Source organism: Pogona vitticeps, chromosome 2 (assembly GCF_051106095.1).
Source record: "Pogona vitticeps strain Pit_001003342236 chromosome 2, PviZW2.1, whole genome shotgun sequence".
NCBI lineage: Eukaryota > Metazoa > Chordata > Lepidosauria > Squamata > Agamidae > Pogona > Pogona vitticeps.
In genome coordinates this window covers 281,219,333-281,235,033 of record NC_135784.1, presented here as the reverse complement: position 1 = coordinate 281,235,033, position 15,701 = coordinate 281,219,333, and the positions used below count along the sequence as shown (strand labels likewise).

General features: G+C 37.2%; 1 protein-coding gene across 6 annotated transcripts in view; it reads left to right on the top strand.

The window, feature by feature from the left end:
• Nucleotides 1-15,701, top strand: part of ERBIN (erbb2 interacting protein) — a 119,963-nt gene extending 104,262 nt beyond the window's left edge. For 3 of the 6 annotated variants that reach the window (XM_020783694.3, XM_072992699.2, XM_078384543.1), the window contains exons 22-27: nucleotides 3,480-3,623; nucleotides 6,569-6,700; nucleotides 7,761-7,970; nucleotides 8,527-8,619; nucleotides 10,863-10,937; nucleotides 12,589-15,701. In XM_020783694.3, the coding sequence (XP_020639353.2) occupies nucleotides 3,480-3,623; nucleotides 6,569-6,700; nucleotides 7,761-7,970; nucleotides 8,527-8,619; nucleotides 10,863-10,937; nucleotides 12,589-12,693 (759 nt within the window). In that variant the 3' untranslated portion in view covers nucleotides 12,694-15,701. The remainder of the gene's footprint in view (nucleotides 1-3,479; nucleotides 3,624-6,568; nucleotides 6,701-7,760; nucleotides 7,971-8,526; nucleotides 8,620-10,862; nucleotides 10,938-12,588) is intronic. The other 3 variants (XM_072992701.2, XM_020783697.3, XM_072992702.2) reach the window with 2 other exon arrangements.

Genomic DNA, 15,701 nt, shown 5'->3' with positions numbered 1-15,701 from the left:
CTCTTTTTTTCCTGCTGTCTTCAACCTTTCCCAGCATCATTGTTTTTTCTAGAGAGTCCTGCTTTCTCATGATGTGCCCAAAGTAGGAGATCCTCAGTTTCAGCATTCTTACTTCCACAGATAGTCATTCTTTGCAGTATCTGCAACGCTTTCCTCCAGCACCATATTTTAAATCAATCAATTTTTTTCCTATCAGCTTTCTTTGTTGTCCACCTGTCATGCTGATTGGAAATAAAAGAGTGTGGGTGATCTTGGCTTTTGTCTCTGGTGACACATGCTTATACTTGATGATTTTTTTTCTAGTTCCTTCGTTGTTGCTCTTCAAAGTCTCAAGCCTTCTAATTTCTTGACTGCAGTGTCCATTTGAACTGATGACTGAACCAAGGTGTACAAAATCTCTGTTTCAGTTTCTTCATTGTCAATGTTAAAGTTATAAAGTTCTTCTATAGTCATGATTTTCATTGTCTTAATGTTCAGCAGCTGCCTTGCTTTGCATTTTCTTCCTTCACTTTCCCCAGAAGTCATTTCAAGTAACATTGCTGCTTTCTGCCAGTAATATGGTATCATCTGCATATCTTAAATTATATGTTTCTTCCAGCAATTTTCACTCCTCTTTCATCTGAATCTAGTCTGGCTTTCTGTATGATTTGTTCTGCGTACAGAATGATCAGATAAGGAGATAAAATGTACCTTTGTCTGACACTTTTGCCTATAGGAAACCATTGCATCTCTCTATATTCTGTCCTAGTGGTAGTTTATTGTTCACAATACAACTTATGTGTCAGACTTATCAAGTGCTGAGGCACATCAGTTTCTTTCAGAACAATCCATAGTTTCTCATGATCTACACAGTCAAAAACTTTGCTGTAGTCTATAAAGCATAGACTGATCTTCTGAAATTCTTTGGTGAACTTTAGTAGCTAGCAGATATTTCCAATATGATCTTGAGTGCTTCTTTCTATTCAGAATCCAGCTTGAACAGGAGTATCAAACCACATGGACAGAGTTCCCAAAGTGTATTTTTCACAATGCCACTGTTGGCACAATCCACATTCCTTCCTTTATTCCTGCCTCTCAGGTGAGATAAGAGCAGACCAGAGTTGTCACTCACAGATTAGACAGGGATGGAGGACCATGCCATGTTCCAAAGGGTTGGCACTCACTTTCTCACTAAGGCAAGTGGTGTGTAGGGAAGGGAGATTGAAGCATTCACAACTTCTAGCCGCATGTGCAGTCCCCTCACTGTCCTTGCTGACTTTTCTACCCTTTCACTAGATAAGACAGGGACATTAAAATGTCAAGAGGGGGTGACAGGGGCTAGTGGTGTCAAAGAAGGTGGAAACAATAGTGCCTGGAAGTGTCCATAGCAAGTTTTCTGCCAGCTCTCTCGTATCAGCTGCTGGTCGATGCTGGAAAGTCTGCTGTTGCTCTCTGTTTGTTGGTGAGTGGAAAGAAATCTCTGCAGCCACAAATCAGAATGGCTGGCAGGCTGGGCAATGTGCCAGATTCTGTGTTTAGAGTAACCTTGGGCACTTCCCCACCCCCTTCCATGCCTTGCCAGCCACTCTCATTTGTGGCTGCAGACTTTGCACTCAGACACCCTGAGCTTGAAGCTTTGCACTCAATGGGCACAACTGCCTTCACAAGCGCCACCAACTTGCCTACCCACCTATCTTTCCATCCCTTCCCTTCGCCTTGCTTCTTTTTAGGGTTCTGCCTCAGCTGGGCAGCCAAAAAGCTCCTACTTTCCTACCTTTTCCCCCGGGCACAGGTGATCTAATGCTAATGTATTGATGCAATGAATCAGCACTAGCTGATTCATTCAGGGACACTGGGGGGAAATCATGGGGGAGAATATTCCTGCAGTCCCCAAAGATCATGCCCCCAACTGCCTATACCACTGCAGCACCACCCACAGATGCACCCCTCCTTTTGCAGAGCAAAACAGCCTGTTTGAATTGCTCCAGCTTGAAAAAAGAAGCCCCTAGTAGTGGAGAAAAAACTGCATAGTGAGCAAAAAGGGCCTGACTGATTCGAAATGGCTTTTGTGTCGTGTGATCTGCCTAGAGTGGTCGTAATTGACTAGATAGGTGGGGTATAAATGAATGAATGAATGAATGAATGAATGATCAGTAAAAAAAGATTTGAATTCTTCTATTTTGTAAGTGGAACAAATCGCACAGTGACCGTGTAGTCACAGTCTGAATCTGTTGTAATGTGTTTTAATGTTTTTGGGGCATCCTTCAAGCACAATTTTAACTCTTTATGCTTTTAATTTTTGTTGTGTTAAATTTAACAACACTCTTTCACTTATTCTTTTTGTTTCATTTGTTCTTGTTAGTTGCCTTTAAAAAGAGAAGGGGGAAAATGATATCATGAAGTCTTCTAATAGTTCTTAGGATGTTACCTTTTGTGCATTTCTTTTGTTCCCCTGTTACCTTCTGTCAATATGGCAGACATTTCTGGCATTGCAGTTGTGTTTTGATCTTTATAGCAACACGCTAATTCAATTTACAAGTCAGTTAATTTTCAAAAACTCTTCCTTTGATCTCTGTTGCATCTGTTTTTGTGTTCTTCACAAAAGTCTGTGGTAAAAGTTGGTGGTTTACCATGTTTCCCCCAAAATAAGACAGGGTCTTATTAATTAATATATTAATTTTTGCTCCAAAAACGCATTAGGGCTTATTTTCAGGGTTTTTTTTTTCATGTACCTCAATCTACATTCATTCAAATACAGTCATGTCATCTTCTGGGTGCTGCACAATGGCGGAGGGTGGGGTTTCACTTAACTGGGGCTTATGTTTGGGGTAGGGCTTATATTACGATCATCCTGAAAAATCATACTAGGGCTTATTTTCAGGTTAGGGTTCATTTTCGGGGAAACAGGGTAAAACTAATGGGCTGTCAAAATAGGCCTGAAAAAGAGCTGTCATGTAGCTCCCAAAAGGGGGAAAAATCCAAATGGCATTGTAAAAAATCGGAACATATCCTGTATACTTTTTCTAAATTTGACAAAAAGCTTTATAAACTGTATTTATCCTTATTTTATTTTTTTAAATCATAAAAAAAGTTTGAAAATCACCTATTTTGTATTGAAGAAATAATGCTTTGGGCATTTTACTCAGAACCTTTCCCTCCCAAAGTGTATTTCAGTTATCCCCTTTCTGTCACCAAAGCTAATGATAGCGTATGTTGCCTGTGTTTAAAATGTGAAAATGGAATGTTTGTTTTCTTTGGCCACATTTGAATGGACTTGTTTTCAAGTAATTTGTTTGTCAGGTTGCAATTTCAGTTACATTGCAAGAGACCACTGTGCCACTGAGATTTGGATTTCACACTGGATGTTACCCTTTATATGCATGATATTTTTTTGCATGATCTGCAATATGTGTGTCTGTACTGACTGACTCTGTGTATAACATGTCTGGTGGTTTACGCATGCTGCACTAATCTCTGTTATCTGTCCCCTCTTTATTCAGAGCATGCTGTCTAGGTCCTTTAATTCCAATTATGCACCAGTTAGCAGCTTTCACTATGGCAGCTCTAGGGATCTGCATGGCAGCCAGGGCAATGTTGCCCTGAGTGTTGCAGACGGAAGAAGTTCTGGTTTTCATATTATTCGTGTGAGTACATGTGTAAAAAGATGATTGTTGGTAAAGCATTGCAAAGAATATGTCTTTAAAGCAATCTCCTTCTATAATTTGTGTGATTTGTGTTATGGTTGATTCCATCTGTATTGTAATGTGATGATTCAATAATCTCAATTATTGAATAATTTTTCCTCTTAATATTTGGGTTTTATAGTTTCTATTAAAGTATGACAGGTGGCCATTTCTGAAGGCAGAGCAGTTCTGAAAGTGTGTCTGTGTCCACCATCTCCCTTAATCTGCATTTAGCTTTTTTTTAAGCTAACTGGGGTGAAGAGGCACCAAGATATTTCCCCCACTTTGGCTGCCTTGCATTGGTTGCCCATTTGTTTTCACATTGATTTCAAAGTTCTTACGATTACTTATAAAGCCATAAATGGTTTAGGACCTCAATATCTGGCAGAGCGCCTTCTCCCACCCAGTTCTGCCAGAGACACTCATTCTAGCCAGGCCGGGCAATTGAGGGGCCTAACCCCGAAGGAGGCCCGCAAGGAAGGAATGAGGAACCGGCCTTCTCGGCAGTGGCCCCTCGCCTCTGGAACAACTTGCCCGTAGAGATCCGCCTGGCTCCCTCTCTGGGTGTCTTTAGAAGTAAACTTAAGACATGGCAATTTAGGCAGGCTTTCCCTCCTGCTGTATTTTAATATCTACATTTTTACATCTTGGATTTTTGCATGTTATTTTTTTTTTAATTCTGTTTTTTATATATATATATATATATATATATATATATATATATATATATATATATATATATATATATATATATATATATATATATATATATATATATTTTCTGTAATTTATATATATATATAAAAATACACACACACACTTAGATCAGGGGTCCTTTTCATAAGTATTCCATGAACTCATGAAAATAAGTAGTACTTGAGTTTCATACTGTAAAGGCACACGTTTTGACTGACTACATTGTTCTGCTTGGGGTTCACCTTTCTTTTGTTGCAGCCACAAATCTGGACGAATTACCTTGTTTCTCAGAATGGCCTGAATATTTCCTTTCTTGTTATACAAGGTCGAATTGTCCTCAAGTGCCTTTTTCTTCTGGAACACTGTCTTAGACCACTGACATCTGTCCATAATACTGATCAGACATAAGGCTTTTACTTTTCTTTGATACCCTCCTTAGTCCATTCCTAAACCATGTCACTTTTCCATAGAGAAAAATGCAACTCTCATTGTCTGCTCTCTTAGCAAAAACTTCTGTTCATATTATGGTCACACCTCCTCTTAGTTGCTCTAACTTTTTTTCTTTCTGGCCTTCTGTTCTTACATTTTCTTGCATCTTTATCACTTAAACAATTTACCTTTCAGCCCATATCATTCATGTCTTTAAATTGCTATACTAGGGTCTTATCCAGTCCTGAAAAAAATAGAAAAGGACATGTGATCCTTACACAATACAAATGCAAGAGCACAAAATACCTTTGTCAGACAACTAAGAAATCAAACAAACAGCTGGTTTATGATGTTAGTAAATCTTTCTCAGTCTGTGGACCAAGATTTTGTGAATTAGTGCTCTCTCTGTGTGTACAGATAGATAGGTAGATAGACTGACAAGATGAAGTCTTACATCAGCCAAGCAGGATTGCAAACTGAAGAAAACAACTGCATACCTCTACTAGGTAATACTGTACTTGTAATGTGGCTTCAATTGGCTTCTTCTAGTAGGTGGACTAAATGTTAATCCCAGTTCTCTAATGGAGGCTTGCCACTTTTCTGTATTACCTCCTTTCCACCCTCAGCCAAAGAAGGTAATGGGAGGGGAGTTAAATGCAGGTTATTTAGCAGTACAGTACTTTGTTTGAAGAATTGGGAGGAGAAATCCGCCCAGCTGCAACCTGGTATGCAGTTTGAAACCACATGTGCAATGGCATTTGCAGCTTGCATTTCAACTCGCCTTAAGATGTAGACCAGGCACAATAATCTGCCATGAATTTTTGGGACTCTCATGTATATAGTCTCTGTTGTTCATAAAGGTATCACCTGCCCTTGGATTTGTATTTTATCCAGTCCAGTTTTGTAACCTACATAGCTTTGTTCCCCTCCCTGTATTTCATTAAATTGTTTCCTGGTATTTACTTTGTCAACTTCACTTCTGCAGCTTCATTGAGTACTTGAGGATTCCCTCTTCCATAACTGTGCTTGCTGTCCTTAATTCTTACAGCTCTTCCATATGACATTTGGCTTAACTTTGTAGTTTTCATCTTGTTCTGAACCTAAGCATAAGGAATTACAGTACATAAGCATGTATTTCTTGTTGGTTTGACTTCATCTTTAGTCACATTGTGTTAGCTGCCTTAAGTCCCATTTGTGTGTGGGGGGGGGGGAGAGGTGGAGTATAAAGAAATACAGAAGCCCTACTTTTCGACCTTTATTCTGTTGCATCCCAGTATGTAACATTTATATCGTCAATGGAACATGGATATAGCTCTCTACTGTAGCCTACAAAATGTAATAGTGTCCTTCAGGTGTTACTATTACTTTGCTGTATGGTTCATAGCAGAGCTGCTATGAGCTGTGTTGAAACAGAATCTCCTATATCTGCAGTGGAATTAAAATGACTGCATTACTATTCATTTCTCGAAGGAAAATAAATAGTAGCATTTCTGTGTACAACTATTCATATAGACTAAAATAGTTCAGTCACGCAAAATTAATAAAAGGCTATTATGTTATAATTGCAAATACTTAAATAGCAGCTATTTTTGTAAATGGTTTTATTGTGCAGTTCTAAGCCTTTTTATAGCTCCAGTGTTTTCCAAATACCAGGGTTAACATTTACAGCCATCTCAGGGCTGATTAGTAGGATTAATATATGCTTAACATTCATCTGAATAACTTTGCAAGTGTGCTGAATGTAGCAAAAATGTTTATATTTATTTGCTTTTCACTTAAAGCATCCCCAGACATCCACTCCAGCAGAACAATGTCAAGAGGATGTTTTCATTTCTGGGCAGCAGAACTACCAGTCTGCCACGCTTAGTCTCAAAGATGTTGCTCCAGATGGCATTAAGAAACTTCCCGTGCAGGTACTAATGCTGCATGTCATTAACCATCAACAGGTGTATGGTTTGGGCACAAGTGTCTGATTTGGACATAATGCAGTTATGTGGGGGTTTTCTTGTTAAAAAACTCCAAGTGCAGCTGTGAAGAACTTAGAAATGTTCACTTTAGTTTTCAGTTAATTGTAGTTATCATTATGTAACAGCTTGCCCAAACAAGACCATTGTTTAACTGCAAGTAATGCAAAATGGAAAAAGAAAAAGAACTAACAACTTTTTACATGCACAATTGTTGGTCTGAATGAGCTGCTAGTGAACTAACTAAATTGGTACCAGTAAATCAGTAAATCAAGCTCTCCTTAGAGGATATGTTAACTGAAGAAAACACGAGCTATTCTCAAGTTCATCTTTCACATTACATCACATCTTTTAAAAGTTCTTCATACATCTGCCATGACTTTTACTTATATTAATTTATACCACTTTGTTCAAAATCTCAGAGATTTTTATAATGTAATAGACCTGCCCCATTCATAGAATTTTGCAGGTAGTTCTTGTAACATCTTATTTTGCACTGATTTACTTCCATTGTTTTTCTACCACAGAAAATCCATTAAAGAAGAAAACTCAAAATAGTTGCACAGTGTCTTTGCTTAGTAGCATAAAAGATAGTTATAAACTAGTTCCCAGTATTAGCTCCTCACACTGACTAGTGTTTCTGATTTTGTGGAAGATCATCTTTAGGTAGCTTTTTATATTAAATGACACAGCTAATACATTGGCAAGTTCTCAGTCATTTGGAAATTTCTAATGGGAGCAGGGAATGTCCTGTAAAATCTGCAAGAATGCTTTCCCCTAGAATACTTCTCAGTTGACATTGATTAGTTGAGCGTTTTAGGAGTCCTTCTGCTCTGTGATGAATAAATTTTGATTTTTGAAATTATTCTATTTCATTTTGTTTTGAGAAATCTAATGGTCTTGTTTTAAAGTCATACCATGTGAGCATTACAAAACTATTATTGAGTAAGGCATGAGATATCAAAATAGCTGAAGTAAAAAGTTGCTTAAAGGTGTGTCATTTATTCAGATACCTTTGATGAATGGGCAAATGTGCCAGCCCCCAAGACCTCAGGCGAACTATAGTCAAGTCCATCATCCTGCACCCCAGGCAAATGTTGCAAGACATCCTTCTAGAGAGCAGCTCATTGATTACCTAATGCTTAAAGTTGCCCATCAGCCTCCTTATAGTCAGCCCCAGGGTCCATCCAGGCAGTGCCACGAGCTGGCAAAGCAGGAGGTAAGAACAAAAATGATGCCTTGCTGTTTCTCAGGTTGCTGCTGGAGTGCATTACAAATATTTAGTGATGCTTTGGCATAGCCATTCTAGCAGTGGTAAAGTTTGGCTGCTGTTATTACAGTTTGACCCTATGGATATCCTCTGTGAGGCACCCTAAAATAACAGTTACTTATGATCCTTACTGCTAATGTTTTTGCTCTCATTTAAATTTTTCCAAAACATCGCCAGAAGCTTAGAGAAAATTATTTATTTCTTCTGATATATCTGTGCTGTAACTTTGAACATAAAGACATTTTAACCATCTCTCAAGGTAGTTTGAAGTACTAGTATGAACAATGAAAATATACCAGATATACAGCAACAAATTGGGAAAAAAATCTACAAACTGATTAGAGAAATAAAGCAGGAAACAATAAATGTATCAATATAATTAGTAGTTGTATGGGTCATCTGTTCATTTTTGTAGGACATCAATATGTAGTTAACCCTGTTTGAAATGTATTGTTTTATATTTGATGTACAGTATGTATATTAAATCACCTGTTTTATATTTTAGATTCGAGTGAGAATTGAAAAAGATCCAGAGCTTGGGTTTAGTATATCAGGAGGAATTGGTGGCAGAGGAAACCCCTTCAGGCCTGATGATGATGTGAGTACTATAAAGTTGAGTTTGTTTAAAAATGTATGTTTAGAATATATACAATGCAATATTGTTTATTTTTTCAGTGATGTTAATGCATACATTTAAGGACATGGTGCTAACTGGTCAACCATATATAGAATATCTTGAAATGTATACTTGCATCCTTACAGAATTACAGGAGCTTACAACAGAAGTTATCAGAGTTTGGGGACACATACATAATCACACACAAACATATATTTTTAAATTTAATTTAATTATTTTATTATTTGAATTTATATCACGTACCATCTGGAACCAGGCCACTCTGGGTGGCTAACAACAATATAAGGATTATAATATTAAAAACACGATAAAAATAAATCAATACATGATTAGGGAAATTAAATTAAAACAGATGGCAATAAAGATGGTAAAAAGGGTGATGGAGAGGATGGCAAAAAGAATAGTAAAAAAGGATTTACTCCACTTGTGTGTGGAAAATGAAATAATATACCTTTACTCACAAGCTTGGAATCTTGCTTTCTTTAGACCACAGGTCCCAGAAGCACATATCCACAAATACAGTATATTGCTGGGTATCTGCATGTAAAATTGCAAAAGAAGTGTGGCTGAGAATTCCTAACCTCTGCATGGACAGTGTATCCCAAGACCCTTTGCCTCAGCAAAGTTTAAGGTTCCTCAGAGCAGAAGAAGAGGATGGGATAGAAATTAGATGGCACTCCCCCTGAATGTGTCATGTTGAATTGTATATTATGGATTAGGGTCAGTTAAAGACTAGCATAATGGGTAATTATAATTAGCTTAGTCTCAGCATTGCGCTAGGGCAGTGCTTCCCAGCCTTGAGTAACTCAGGTCTTCTTGGAGTGCAATTTCCAAAAACCCTGGCCAACACAAAAAATGGTGAAGGCTTCTGGGAGTTGCTGTCAAAGAACACCTGGGTTGCCCAGGGTTGGGAACCACTGCACTATGTCCTTTAGCACAGTGGTCCCCAACCTTGGGCCTCCAGATGTTCTTGGACTACTACTCCCAGAAGCCTTCACCACCGCCTCTGCTGGCCAGGATTTCTGGGAGTTGAAGTCCAAGAACATCTGGAGGCCCAAGGTTGGAGACCACTGCTTTAGCACAATAAGGCTTTCTTCCCCTCCTCTCTTTGCAGCCCACCATGCTAACCACAAACTTGTTAATGCATGTTTCATAGCCCTCTGTAGTAGGTTTTGGGGGTGCATAGGATGTTATAAACCGGGACGTGGTGGCGCTGTGGGCTAAACCGCAGAAGCTTGTGCTGCAGGGTCAGAAGACCAAGCAGTCGTAAGATCGAATCCACGCGACGGAGTGAGCTCCCGTCGCCTGTCCCAGCTCCCGCCAGCCTAGCGGTTCGAAAGCATGCAAATGCGAGTAGATAAATAGGTACCATCTCGGTGGGAAGGTAAACAGCGTTCCGTGTCTAAATCACACTGGCCATGTGACCACGGAAAGATTGTCTTCGGACAAACGCTGGCTCTATGGCTTGAAGAGCGGGATGAGCGCCGCCCCCTAGAGTCAGACATGACTGGACAAAAATTGTCAAGGGGAACCTTTACCTTTACTAGGATGTTATAAAGAGGGGAATTATCCTCTCCAGTTTCACTTGGGGAAGCAGTTTGTCTGTAGTATGACAGCATTAGGTCCTTCCTAATTTCTGCAATATTGAGGACTTAGCCCCAAGACATGGTTTTCATTGCCTACTCTTTTGACTTATGTTTCTCTGAGCCAATTCCGGTGTGTAACGTTGGGCTGCAAATCCCAAGTACCCTTCCTCCTCCCCTTTGGTTTTGTACAGAAATCTACAGCCAGCAGTTGTGCAGTACTTGAATTCATTCCGTCCCTGGATTTCTAGATGATACAGGCTGTGGCATGGAAACCTTTCCCCAATATACAACAGAATCTTATGCTATCTTGAAAACTGAAAAGTTGTATTTCTCATTTAGAAATGCATCTGGAGACGTGAGCTGCAGGCCATGAAAGTGTATGCTGGGAAAAAATCCTGCAAATGTTAATGTGCCACCATATTCCTTGTTCTTTTTGCTGCAATAGACTAACATGACTACTTCTTAGAACATTTTCCTCAAGTTTTGACTACACATTGGTATCAAAACACAGTCTTTAATTTCGCTTGAAATAATAACAAAATTAGAAATAATTTTAATTGGTTTCATATATATTAACATTTCTCTATTTGTATTCATATTTTTATGTATTTTTCCAAGGGTATATTTGTAACCAGGGTACAGCCGGAAGGACCAGCATCTAAACTGTTGCAGCCAGGAGATAAAATTATTCAGGTAATATAAAACAGCAGGTTTATTTGTTTTTGTTATTAGTGCTGCAATGGCTTTATCTGAATCTGAGATCACAACCAGATTGCAAGAATAAATAGCAGAATTTTATTGACGACATGTGTGGCGTCCACCCTCGTGCCCCTTGCTTGACCTTCAAGCCCCAGAGCACACGAAGGCAAACAAACCTCACTCTTTTTATACTTGCTGCCACCAGGTGATCCCTAAATCACCATTTACTTCAGAAAGACTCAGGGCTTCACACTACTATATTAATTCTTCTTTTTGGATCTTCCTACTGCATTGAAGCTTGGTATAATTCCATCTCCAAAAGATTGTAATTTGTTAGATATTCATTTTCTCCCTTAACCCTTTAATGCTTCACTGAAACCATTCTTACTAAAGCTACCAACCAGTTTTTTTCAAAGTTCTTGTTTATTTGACTTCTGCTACTTTTGATGCAATTGAAAATGATAATTCCTTTAACCAAAAACTAGTAGATCCCCATGACTTGGTTTTAGATGGGTTTCTTGCTGTAATAATGAAAGGTACAAATATAAATGCTTTGAGAGCACTGTGCCCTGATAAAAAGACTGAGAGACTAATAAGTGGGACGATCAGCAAAGAAGAGATGTATATAGCCTAGATAAGAGATGTTGAGATTATTTCAGTGATGCAGAAAAAGAAGATACAGCAGCATTTGGTTACTGCTTGAAATACACAAAGAGAAAAATAGAAATGAATAAACATCCTGTGAAATAGAAGAGAAATATATGTGCTAAACCAGTAGGGTATTATTAGTCTGGAAAAATATGTGTTGGATGCTTTCACTCACTCTTGCTCTGTTCCTACTATATTGCTCTTAAGATTTTGGTTAAATTCAGTTCATTCTCTCAGCTCGTGGATGAGAAATAGCCACTAGATGATTTCTCCTTTTCATCATTCTCATAATAGAATGTTTTTAGAGGAAAGGGTTCATTCGTTTTTGAGTTTATAATTAACAAATAAGAGTTTTTAAAAATGTGTTTCTCAGAGCATGGTAACTTTATAATCTTAACAGTACAGTGGTGCCTCGCTTTACAAGGATAATTTGTTCCGTTCAAATTGCTGTTAAGCGAAATCCTTGTCAAGCGAAACGAAAAAGCCTATTGAAATGCATTGAAAACCGGTTCAATGCGTTCCAGTGGGCTAAATACCTCATCGTAAAGCGAAGATCCTCCATAGGGTGGTCATTTTCCGGTGCCTGTATAGCAAGGAATCCATCCTAAAGCACAGCGGGGAGCCATTTTGCACAGCGGGTGGCCATTTTAGAGCTGCCAATCAGCTGTTTTAAAATCGTCGTCTAGCGAAAAAATCGGTTCCCAAAGCAGAGTACCGATCATCGTGAAGCGAATTTTTCCTATTAGAACATCATTTTGCGATCGCAGAAGCAATCGCAAAAACTTCATCGTCAAGCGGTTTCATCGTTTAATGAGGTAATCGTTAAGCAAGGCACCACTGTAGTTTTACTTTCCTACTACTAATTTAACACATGGAATTCCCTTCTGCTAATTATAAAAAGTAACAGTTTTAATTTAACTCTTAGTAATATAATTTTTTAAAAATCACACTGAAAACATGTTGCTTTGCATTTATTGGGATTTCATTTCCTTTCTAGGCTAATGGATATAGCTTCATCGACATTGATCATGGGCAAGCAGTATCTTTACTAAAGACTTTTCAGAGTGCAGTGGAACTCATCATTGTTCGAGAGCTTTCCTAAATACTATGGAGGAAGGGATAACATCTCTGTGATCCTCGGAAAGACTTGTGGGATAATGAATATTTTGATTATTTTTCTATACAAAAACTTTTAAAATTATGTACAGAAATAGAATAATGAACTTGTGGTTATAGGGGGAAAACCACTTAAAGAACATAGAGGAAACAGTTTTGGAAATGCAAAAGGCAACAGACCTTGTTGAGTTTAAATCATTGTAGCAATCAAAGATCACTCCTCCAAGAACAAACCTGTGGTGAATTTTGTACAGATGGTAGGTTTATTTTTGGATAAATCATACACATTACTAAATATCTGTACAAGGAGCCTCCATTGTATCCCATGGACAGATGGTAGGGATTTCTGTCCTGTTGCTATTTGTTGCCTTTATTTTTTGATCACCTTGTTTTAATTTCTTTATTGAAACCACTTCTGTAGATGTGGATAAGAGATCTGAAATGTTGGTTTTGCTATGTGCTTATTGTATAGATGAATGGGTAGATGGAAGGTGGAGCTGGTTGGATTAATTTAAAAGGCCAGATAAAATGGCTAAGAAAGTAGGGAAACAAGGAATGAAAGGAAGGGGTTCAAATGAGAATGTATATCTACCAGTAGAAAAATGCAATAAAATGTGAAGTCTTTTTACAGGGACTATAAATATACTTCTGGGAGTTCTGCAGGATTGGCTCATATCACATTCACCCACTGTATTATTACCTATATGTAATTCAGTTTTAAGTATCTGTTTTTAATCACTATTTTTTCATTTGTGCTGTGGAGTGCTATTGAGAGAATGCTCTCTGTTATGAAAATCCCCAGTTTTGTGTAAAAAGGTAGTTTTCTTCTGCCTTGTGTTAAATATTTCATTTTCAATTTATTTATAGATTTTTTTAAAAAAACAAACTGAAATGGCCAGTTTTTTTTTTTTACTGTGTTGCCTGTATGTAACTCATCACACACACATATATACCATGTATGTGCATGTTTCAAACTTCTTAATTGTTCTGCCGGAGAAAGCTTCATTTTTAAAATGGGGCTTATGGCAGAGAGCCCTATGAGGAGAGGGGGCTGCCCAGGAGTAAATGGTTCAAGAAGGGTTCTGACAGAAGTCTTGATTTTATTTGGCCTTGAAATGCCTTGTTAGACTAAAAGGAAACAATAAGTATGGAGCTAAGTTACCAAAGCCAGGGTTTTTTTTGTGAAACTGTTGCACAGGAATGGCTGTTGGAAAGTTATAGGACAAAGGGATGGGTACTTGGAGCCCACCAGTTTGTAATGATCGTTCTCAAAGGGCTCTTTTTACAGGTAACATTCAATGTGAACTAGACACTTCAGAGTCATTAAAGGGTTTCTAACTATATTAATGTAATAGTGATTTACCACAGGCTGCCTTGGTTCCTTATTACTTTTATAAAATATTGGATTATACAGAGTTAATTTTGTTTATGATGAACGTGTTTATTTTCTTCTTTTCTCCTTATGTAACAGAGAAGAAATTGTCTAACTTGTGGGGTAATAAGTAATACATGGTTATTATGGACCAGAGAAAAGTGCCATAGAAGACCAATAACTGTTTTTTAAAGGTGAATGATTAACCTGTCATTGGAGCAATATTCAATTACTGCATTTCTTAATAAATATAAATTGGTAGTTTTAAAAAGAAACCCAGCAAAAACACCAGCCTACTGTAGATTTTGGAAAGAAATGCTGGAATAGAAAGGAATTTACATGCTTGACAGATAGTCCTTTCTAGATATACAAACTCCAGTGATATTGCACTTCAAAGAAGTTATCAACTGCATATTGTAATGTGTATAGTTTTTAATAATTTTAACTGAAACCCTTTAACAACTCTTTGTACATTAATTTTAGTTGGTTTTCATTGATATTTACATAGGAATTGATTTTTATATTAGCAGAAATGTGCTGTATTTTGGTAAAATTTACTTATTTTCTGTGTGCTGTTAATCCCAAGAAACATAACTATATTATGGCAGGCTTCAGTGTTACCTTGCTTTAAAAGTGTCTTCTTTTTAATTATTTTTTATCAACAGTTTAAAAACCATACTCATCACTTCCAGCTGTATCAGTAAACTCAGCCTTTTAAAGGGAATACAAAAAGATTGATCCTAACCTGATCTCAGACATAAAACTATAATTATGTGAAGGATGAAAAGTCCCAACTCAGAACTGATTCTTTATTGATCATGGACTTAAATTTCTCCTTTTGTACAAGATATAAGCTATTCAAATACTCTGAAATTCATATGAATAATAAGCATTGTCAATTGTACTACTAGGAGTTTATTTGGAATAGTTTTGTATAACAAGTTGCCAGAATGATCAGTATATGTAAGGAGAATACAAAGAAAATTGGTGCTTCTAGGTTCTTTAATATAAGAAGGAAAATTAGTTTTGGAATTAATCATTGATAATAGCTATCAGTTCTGGGGTAAAAGGACTACTTTTAAATGCACTACCTTTGTGTTAGGATGTGGCCAGAATACTTTATTGGAGAGAATCTGTGGAAGAAGAGGCTCATTTAGAATGCAGTGGAACTATTCTGAAACCATTGATTTTTAATATTTCTCATCTTGTGAATACAATATATTTGCAGAATTGATGGATTTGTTATAGAACAAATATACTCTTTGTCAACTGAGTGCTCTTTTCATTATGTTCATTAAAGAATCAGTTCAAACAAAAATTCTGGTTAAAACCCCAAATATTTATTGTGTAAATAATTTTTTTTTACTTTTTTGACTGGAGTTTTAAAATTGTGTATATACTTGAACACATCCTAGGAACACAATCATAGCAATAAACAACACACAGAAGCAAGACGTTATCATTAATTTACTGTATACTACTTATTTTAAAAGCAGTTATTCCCTTTTCAGCAACATGTTTTTATTGATCATGATTTATTCAGCATTCCAAATTTTTGTATATAATTAAATTGTTTCTGAAGTAACACATGGAGAATAGATAATAAACTAATGCTCTTTAAA